Below are 8,623 nucleotides of genomic sequence, written 5' to 3' on the forward strand. Positions count from 1 at the left end.
GGGAGGCACCACCGGCAACAGGGACCCCGGAGGAGCCGGAGCGTGAGCACCTAGTCCCCGCCCTCGCCCCCATCACCCCACTGCTGGGGTCAGGACCCCGGATCCCCAGTCCCTCCCCACATAGGACAGGCTCCTGCCGTCTGTGCCTTTCTTTGCCCCCTGGGGGTGGGTGCTGAGCACTCTGCTGCCAGGAGCACCGGACTCCCCGGGGTGCCACCCCATGCTGCTCCCCTGGTGAGCCCACTGTCTATGAATGACCCTCCCTGCTCTCTGCTCCCAGGCGCTTCAGGAGCTGCAGACACAGCCAAGTCCAAGAACCACACCGCACACAACTCATCCCCAACTTGGCACAGAGACAGCATCGAGAAACCCTGGTCACAAAGCACGAATCACTTAAGAAGGTGGACCTCAAGTTCCTAAGGAAGACAAGCTCTGCTCAGGAGCACAACAGGGAGGGCCTGCAGACAACGCGGGCCGGAGTGCGCCTGCCGGCGCTGTCGAAGCTTGCCAAGAGCCCAAGGAGTCTGAGCCCCAGGTCCCCACGGGGGCAGTGCGCACTCAGGGGACTCACCTACCTGGCTCACCTGAAGCCTGGCAATGTGCTGGTGCCCACATCACCAAGAGTCCCGAAGTCCCAGGCCAAGGCTCGAACCAAGGCCCAGGCACCCTAGCGACGGTTGCTGCTCTGCCAAAGGCGCCCAGGCCCCCAGGCTGCGAGTGCAGGCCGCCAGCTGCCAGTGTGAGGACAGGGGGACTGGTGTGGCCCCCGGGCGGCTGCCTGCACGGGGCCGCTGCCTGCACGGGGCTGGTGTGCTCCTGGACGTTGGTGCAAATAAACCTGAGGCAGGACGTGTCCAACAACAACAACAACCCCACCAAAACACAGCCTCCTCGGATGCCTCAGTGTGAGCAGCACTTTATTTCTGGGACGCTGGGGTGCTGACTGACACATCTTTAGACCTAGCGATTTGACTCTAGAAGTTTATCCCAAGGAACAACCAGAAAAGTGCAAAGATACATACAGGTTTTTGCAGCGTCTTCACAAGTGCAAACTAGGGCTCTCTGGCGTCCCGTGGTTGATAAGCCGTCTGTCCACACGTGGGACATGGGTGCCCTCCATGGTCTGGGACGACCCCACAAGCCAAAGAATTAAGCCCGGGCGCCACAAGTACCGAGCCTGTGCTCTTCGGCAAGAGGGGCCGCTGCAACAAGACGCCTGCACACCGCAATGAAGACCCAGCACAGCCACAGACAAAGCAAACAAACAAACGAACTGGAAACCACACATTCAGCAACAGGGAACCGCTCCACACCTGAGGAAATGCTATGGACTCACTGAAAGCCAGGTTATAAAAGGATAGCTAACAACGTGGAAATAAGATATTTAAGAACGATCTTAAAGTGGAAAAAGACTCCAGTGTTGCATATAAAAGTGACTGAAGGCACGCAGCCCAAAATACCGGTGCTTATCATTTTTCATCGTGACAGCATGGGGGGGTTTCCTCTTTGTATTGTTTTTGTGTTTCCCACGTTTTCTGTATTTTTCATGTATTATATTTGTAATTAGAAAACACAAACCCAAAATACATTTATTAAAAAAAAACCCAGGGCTAAACTCTGTAATGCCCAGCCCCAAACTTGGGCACCAGTCTGAGTGCCCAGTGCCAGCCAAGAGCCCCGCACAGCGGTGGCGGCTGCCAGCCAGGGAGCCCTGTCTCTCCGTCTTCAGCCGCAGCCGTGCGCCACTGAGCCTGGCCCGGCCCCGGGGCAGAGCCAGGGAAGGGCGCTCGGAACACCTGGCGGGGCTCAGGGACCCAGGGGCACAGGGACCCTTCAACAGAGACCACATGGCACAGAAGAGGAGCAGGCGACCAACCTGAGGCCTGGACAGACCGACGTTTGTGCTGCGCCTGGCCACCCCCACAGCTCTGTGACTGCAGGCCCGCCTTCTCCTCTGAGCCTCAGTTTCCTCACGTTCAGGATGGGGTTAACACCCTTCATCTCACGGGCTGTCAGCACTACACTCAATTATATGAGCACAGAACACAGGTCACTACACAGCTGTGAATATTACGAAAGGAAAAGGGTCCCTTGGGCCAGCAAGGCCCTCAGAGTCCAGAGAGCCAGCCTTGAGGTTCTGGAGGGCAGCAGAGGGTGAAAGCAGGTGAGGACGGAGAAGAGGTGGGATGCGGGCAAGCAAAGGGCTGTCGGGCATCGTGCCCGGCCTCCCGGCGGCAATCAGCACACGTCTTAGGAGAGACGGAGGCTTCCCTGCTGGGCCAGTGGTTAAGAACCCACCTGCCAACGCAGGAGACACGGGTTCCAGCCCTGGTCCGGGAGGCTCCCATGTGCCGAGGGGCAACAAAGCCCAGAGGCCGCCACCTCCACCGAGCCAGCACACCAGAGCCCGGGAGCCACAACTGCCGAGCCCCCGTGCCGAGAGCCTGTGCTGCAACAAGAGGCCACTGAAACGAGAAGGCTGTGCACCGCAGCTAGAGGTAGCCTTAGCTCAGCAGCAAGGACCCAGCGCAGCCAGAACACAGACAAACAGACCTTCCAGAAACAAGGGCGAGCGAGCACGATACCTGCAGTGGGTCCCAGGCCCAGACTGGACTCGTTGAGCGCGTCCTCCTCCTCCCAGAAGTACTGCGGTGGCTGCAGGATGCGGGACTCTTCGCTCTCCTCGCTGGGGAAGCCTGAGCCGGGGGCTCCCAGGCCAGCGCCCAGGCCCACGGCCTCGCTCGGCTCCTCCGAGTCCAGCGGCTCCAGGCCCGTGGGCAGCAGGAGGTCCAGCAGGGAGGTGGAGGGGAGGCCCTCTGAGCCGGGCTCCTCGGACCCAGCTGCACGCACACCCAGGGACGCTCCTGCGCAGACAGGAGAGCTGGGGGTTACGGGGAAGAGGGCGCAGGGTGGAGACCTGCCTGCGAGGATCAAGGGCCCAGGGCGAGGGCGGGGGCTTCGCGGACACTCCTGACACCCAAGGCTGCGGGTCAGAAGGGGCCCCGCTTTCCTGGACCCTGCACACACCCTGCTCCCCAGGCTCCTATCCCAGGCCGCACACTTTCCCAAACTGCATCAAGAACTCGATCTGCGTTTCAGCAACACAGGGTGTTTAAGACCAAGTGAGGTGGTCACAGGTCAAATTCATCCCAGACTGGAACCCTGGACCCTCTATCCTAATTTACAAAACAAAAAACAGTAAAATAAAGGGGATCTTCTTTTTCCCGTCTCTCTCACTTCCATTCATTACGAACAGGAAGCAGCCCTATTTGCTGGTTTTATGATGTATACTAACTACAGAAGTATCACTAACTTGCTGTAAGTCTTCAGACCTCAGTCTCATCTGAAAAGTGAGGAAGGCGGGTGAAAGGGCCTCCACATTCTCTTTTCCAGACGGATATTCAATGATGCGAGAAAGAGGGAACTGCAGGAGCTTTTTCCCGCTCTGTGCTTGGAGTGCACTGTGATAGGACTTGACAGAGTCCGTGGAAATGTTTAGTCATGTAAGTGTTATCTGGGCTTCCCTGGGGGCTCAGATGGTAAAGAATCTGCCTGCAGTAAGGGAGACCTGGGTTCAGTCCCTGAGTTGGGAAAATCACCTGGAGAAGGGCAGGGCAACCCACTCCAGCATTCTTGCCTGGAGAATCCCCATGGACAGAGGAGTCTGGCGGGCTACAAAGAGTCGGACATGACTGATTAAGCACAGCACACAAGCATCATCTAAATTTTAATGCTTACAAGCACCTTAGGCAATAGTAGGCCCTAAGCCCAACAAGTGGCCACTAAGGAAGACAGATGTTTCAGACTCAGAAGCAAGTTCTACCAGAAACAGAGAACGCGTCCAGAGAGAGACAGGACAGACAAGATACACTTGAGTCTAAGGAAAGCAGCCTGGGGTACCGGGAAGGGGCGGAACAAAGTAACAAGCGTCCGCGGGAGGACACACGGGCCTTGCGGTCAGACTCAGGCTGCTGCAGGAGCAAGGCAGGCAGGGGCTCCGGCCTGTGGCTGAGCGACTGGGGGAGCGTCGGCCCCCCATCACCCGTACAGCAGGATGGAGAAGCCCCCAGACGCGGGGCCACCGGGAGAGGTCAGCCCCCTTCAGCGTGCAGTCTGCACGCTGAAGGGCAGACTGCAGACTGCTCGTGGACGTGGTCTCCTCTTTATGGAGAGCAGGGAAGCAGGGCATTCTTGGCCAGGAAAAGAGAACGTTTAAGAGCGACAATGGTCAGGGTCTTCAAACACATTTAAACAAAAAGTTGCTGTGAATAATGAAGACCAGTTACTCTACGTGACTTCAGGGAAAAACAGGAAGAAACAGACGCTGTCAGAGCCTCAGACAGAGTTAACCAGAAGCAGGTGACACCCGTGGGCACCTGCATCCGTCCGCCTAAGTCCTCCTCCTGCTTCCAGGCTCAGCTCCAAACAGCCGCCCCAGCTCCCTGGGTCCAGGCTGCAGCCCCTCCACGACCACTGGCTCTTCACACGTCACTGCACTCTCCTCACTGTGCTGCAGCAGACCACCGGACAGCCCCTCACTCAACGGTGAACATGGGACTCACCTTTGTCGTGACCGGGCCTCAACAGTCTCTGAAGTATCACAGGAGCTCAGGGTGTGTTTGAGTAAACAACCAAATAAATTAAGACATACCCTTTCCCTATGGCTGATTCATGCTGATGTTTGGTAGAAACCAAAGGGATTCTGTAAAGCAATTACCCTTCGATTAAAAATAAATAAATTTTAAAAATAAGAAATACCCTTTTGTTTTACAGAGAGATAACAGGCCTAGTGAGATTAAGGTCAAATAACCAGGTAACAGAATTGCTGTCATTAGCCAGCTTCTCCCCACAAGAAGGTCCAGTGGATGCTCCCTGAGGAAATGTCGGAAAGCTGCTCGTGTTCTTCTTCCTAAGGACACATAAGGAGAGAGCACCTGGCGTGACCCGATGCCTCACGGGATCTGAGGAGCAAGGAAAGAGCTGGATGGAAGAGACCCTGTCCTCCCAGCACCCTGCTCAGGGTCCCCACCAGAAACCCAAAGCACAGGGTGGCTAAGAGTGTAGGGGTCTTTCCTCCTGTTCCGAAAGACCTCAAGTCAGTGAAGTGATCCCTTCCTTCCACCAAGATGCCCCTTTATCTACATTTCTGCCTGGACCCTGTGTCTAGAAGTAGGTCATCTATCAGCCCTACTGGAGTAAGACTTATTCTCTAATTTTACAAAGTTAATCACAATACACAAAACTGTCAATCAGATACGATGCCAGGTAACTTTGGTTTCAGGTATGCTGCAGCGTCTTACTGGAGGTTAACATCTGCACTGGACTTCCACTGCTCAGAAGAAAGCAGTCCACCCCCGCCCCCAGCTCCTATTCTGGTCACCTACTATGCCAGGCCTCCTCTAGAGACACAAAGGGGAAGAGAAGACAGCCTCTGCCCTTGGGGGAGAAAGTGCTCTTTGAAAAATGGAATGCCCGGTTATGTAAGACACCAGGTGATACAACAGGTCTACTTTCAGATGTGGCTTCCCCAGGTTTGGGGAACCAAACACCACAAGACAGTAACCTGGAAAAACTCAGGCAGTCCAGGAAGAAAAAACTCAACTGATGAGAAATGTCTGCAGTAATTAAGTAACAAAAACTGCACAGGTTCCCAGGGACCAGAGCAGCCTTCTCTGTGAGGTGAAGCCCTTTATCCACCTACTGAGAGAGACATTACTTCAGTGTTTTAGAAGAGCAATAGACTCTCTTAAGAATCCTTGGAATTTTACCCTCCACGAAACCACCAGAGGACCAAACGTGCTGTGCCTCTCCACAACCTGAGAGCTGCCTCTCCGAGGCTAAGGGAGGTGAGGGAGGAGGAGTCTCGGCCACACAGTCCTCAGTCCTGCCACCAGGAACCTGTGTCTGTCCTGCTGACTTCTTGCCTCTGGGGATGAATCTTTAGCCCGTGAAGCTCTCCATGCAGAGCGCTGTGGTCTGAGGAATCCGCTAGGGTCTATTGTGACCATTCCCCTGACTAAGGGGGCCCCATTCTCCCAGCCTCTCCCCTCCATCTGTCACCTGCGGAGAAACCACAGTTCGTCCTGGTCTATCTTTCCCAACACTCTGATAGGAATAAAAAGTGTGTACGAGACTGCCGCTGCTTCAGTCGTGTCGGACTCTACGCGACCCCATGGATGGTAGCCTGCCAGGCTCCTCTGTCCATAGAATTTTTCAGGCAAGAGTGCCATTTCCTTCTCCAGGGGATCTTTCCAACCCAGGGACTGGATCCACATCTCCTGCATTTCCTGCCTTGCAGACAAATTCTTTTACCACTGAGCCACTAAGAGATTCTGATCATGTTTCTGAAAAGCTGTGTTTGAAAAGGAGGAATCTGGCTTTTGATTTCTTCTGCAGTAAACAGTTTCTTTTTCTTGAAGCTATTTTTCTGCACAATGGTTATTTTTCCTTTATAAAGACCTTGATATTTTCAAAAGCTTGGCAGTGGGTAATTACGAGATGTTACTTATTTTCAAACTTGCCCACCAAAATAGTAGCTGAGACCTACCCATTCCCTGTATAACTACTTTTGCACTTAATAATTAATCTGCCTAAGACTACCGGATTTTAACTTCCAGATACACACTGATCTTTTTTTTTCCTCTAGCACCTGCAATCTTCTGTTACCTCCATCACTCTCAACCAAGAGAACAAAAAAGACAGAGCATGAAAAGGATTCCAGGGATCGGCCTCAAAGAACTGAAAACCTGACCCAAACAAATTCAGGAAAGGAGGCGCAGGAAGCAGGCTTGTATCTTAGGGGGTGAAAAGAGCAAGGTCTCCACAATCCCCATGTTTTGTCTCCCCTGCGTCTGCTCTTGATCCCCGCGTCCTGCTCTCGTTTCCCTTGCCCTAATCAGCAGCTCTGAAGTCCGAGATCCCCAACCCTCCGCAGACACCCATTCGGAGCTGCCCAGCAGCATCAGTGATGCGGCCCACAGCTTGGACTGTCCGCTGCAACAGTGATGGGCCAGCACCACCAACGCGAGGGCACACACTTGGCGCGCGTGTCAGAGAAACAGTGCCGCCCGGTCCTGGCAGGCGTGTCCCCACTACAGCTTTGTAAGGGAGACGTCTTGGTGGACACACACGCACCCCAGTACACTAGCGCGCCCCCCGGACGGAAGCGGAGGGACGAGGGGGGTAACCCGCAGCTGGCAGGAAGGGGCACGGTAACAGCTGGGGCATGGTCCTGACACACTCTGCAGACCAGTTCTGGGATGGCTGCCACATGGAGAGGCAGCCGGCCGGCAGCGCCTAGAGCTGAACCGCCCCTGCCCTCCAGACAGGACTCGCGTGGTGCGGACAGCGATGGGGCGGCCCGGAGGCCACGTCCGGGGCGCACCGCCTGGGTCCTCAGCCGTGCCTGCGCCCCGCTGCCGAAGGCGGCCCCTGGCTGAGTCGCGGCGGCGGGATTCTGCGCCCCGGCGCACAGGGCAGCGGTCGCTCTGCAGAGGTCGTCCCCCCAACCAGCCGGGGACGGACCTCAGAGCGCCTCAGGCCGACCGCGCGGGGAGCATCAGGCCGACCGCGGCGGGCGGGACCACCGCGCGCACACACAGGTGCCCACCCCCGCCGGCGCGCCCCGCGCCCGCCCAGCCGCCGCGGGCCCGGACCCCCGCGCCGCTCCCCGCGCGCACAGCTGCCGTCGCCGCCCCCCGCGCCTGTCCCCGCAGCCCGGGCGCGCGGCCCTTTGTCGCAGAGACACACCCGCCCGGCGCCCCCGCCCCCCGCCCTCAGAAGCGCTCAGAGCGCTCGCGGCCGCGCGGCCCTTTGTTGGCGCGGAGCCGCCCAGCGCGCGCCGGCCGCCGCCCGCTCACCTCCGGCCAGCAGCAGCAGCAGGGACGGCAGCGGCGACCCCGCGGCCCTCAGCAGCCGGCCCATGGTGCCGCGTCGCCGCTCCGCAGCTGCCTGGGCATCTCAGGGCCGCACGGGCGGCGGCGGCAGCGGCGGCGGCGGCGCGCGCGCGCGCGCGCCCATTGGCCCGCGAGGCCGTCACTCGCCCCGCCCCGCCCCGCCACGTGAGCGCCCCGCCCCTCCGCCCGGCCACCAGCCAATCGACGTCGCGGAGGTCGGGGGCGGAGCCAGCCTGCTGCCCGCGCCTCGCGCGCCTCGCACCTCAGCCCTCACGCCTCACAGGCCCGCAGCCGCCTGGCGCTCAAGTCTCGCGAACGCGGGGCGTGGCCGCGGCGCTGAGGGCCGAGCTCGCGAGGCTGCGCCCGACCTCAGGCTCTGTGAGGGGCTTCTTTCTCGGTCGCGGGTGGGCTCCGTCTGGGTTAGGCACTGCCCGAACCAAGCTCTGGAGAAGGCAATGGCACCTCACTCCAGTGTTCTCGCCTGGAAAATCCCATGGATGGAGGAGCCTGGTAGGCTGCGGTCCATGGGGTCGCTGGGAGTCGGACACGACTGAGCGACTTCACTTTCACGCATTGGAGAAGGAAATGGCAACCCACTCGTGTTCTTGCCTGGAGAATCCCAGGGACGGCGGAGCCTGGTGGGCTGCTGTCTGTGGGCTCGCATAGAGTCGGACACGACTGAAGCGACTTAGCAGCAGCAGCAGCAGCAGAACCAAGCTCACGCCTTT

General features: G+C 58.0%; 1 protein-coding gene across 2 annotated transcripts in view; it reads right to left on the minus strand.

The window, feature by feature from the left end:
- The window catches only part of PODXL2 (podocalyxin like 2), a 49,189-nt gene extending 41,193 nt beyond the window's left edge, over positions 1–7,996 (minus strand). The window contains exons 1-2 of one of the 2 annotated variants that reach the window (XM_070777027.1): positions 7,860–7,996; positions 2,586–2,864 (exon numbers count right to left, since the gene is read on the minus strand). In XM_070777027.1, coding sequence (XP_070633128.1) covers positions 2,586–2,864; positions 7,860–7,923 — 343 coding nt within the window. In that variant the 5' untranslated portion in view covers positions 7,924–7,996. The remainder of the gene's footprint in view (positions 1–2,585; positions 2,865–7,859) is intronic. The other variant, XM_070777029.1, reaches the window with a different exon arrangement.
- Between the last annotated feature and the right edge of the window lie 627 nt (positions 7,997–8,623).

The sequence above is a fragment of the Bos indicus genome, chromosome 22 (genome assembly GCF_029378745.1).
Source record: "Bos indicus isolate NIAB-ARS_2022 breed Sahiwal x Tharparkar chromosome 22, NIAB-ARS_B.indTharparkar_mat_pri_1.0, whole genome shotgun sequence".
NCBI classification, from domain to species: Eukaryota; Metazoa; Chordata; class Mammalia; order Artiodactyla; family Bovidae; genus Bos; species Bos indicus.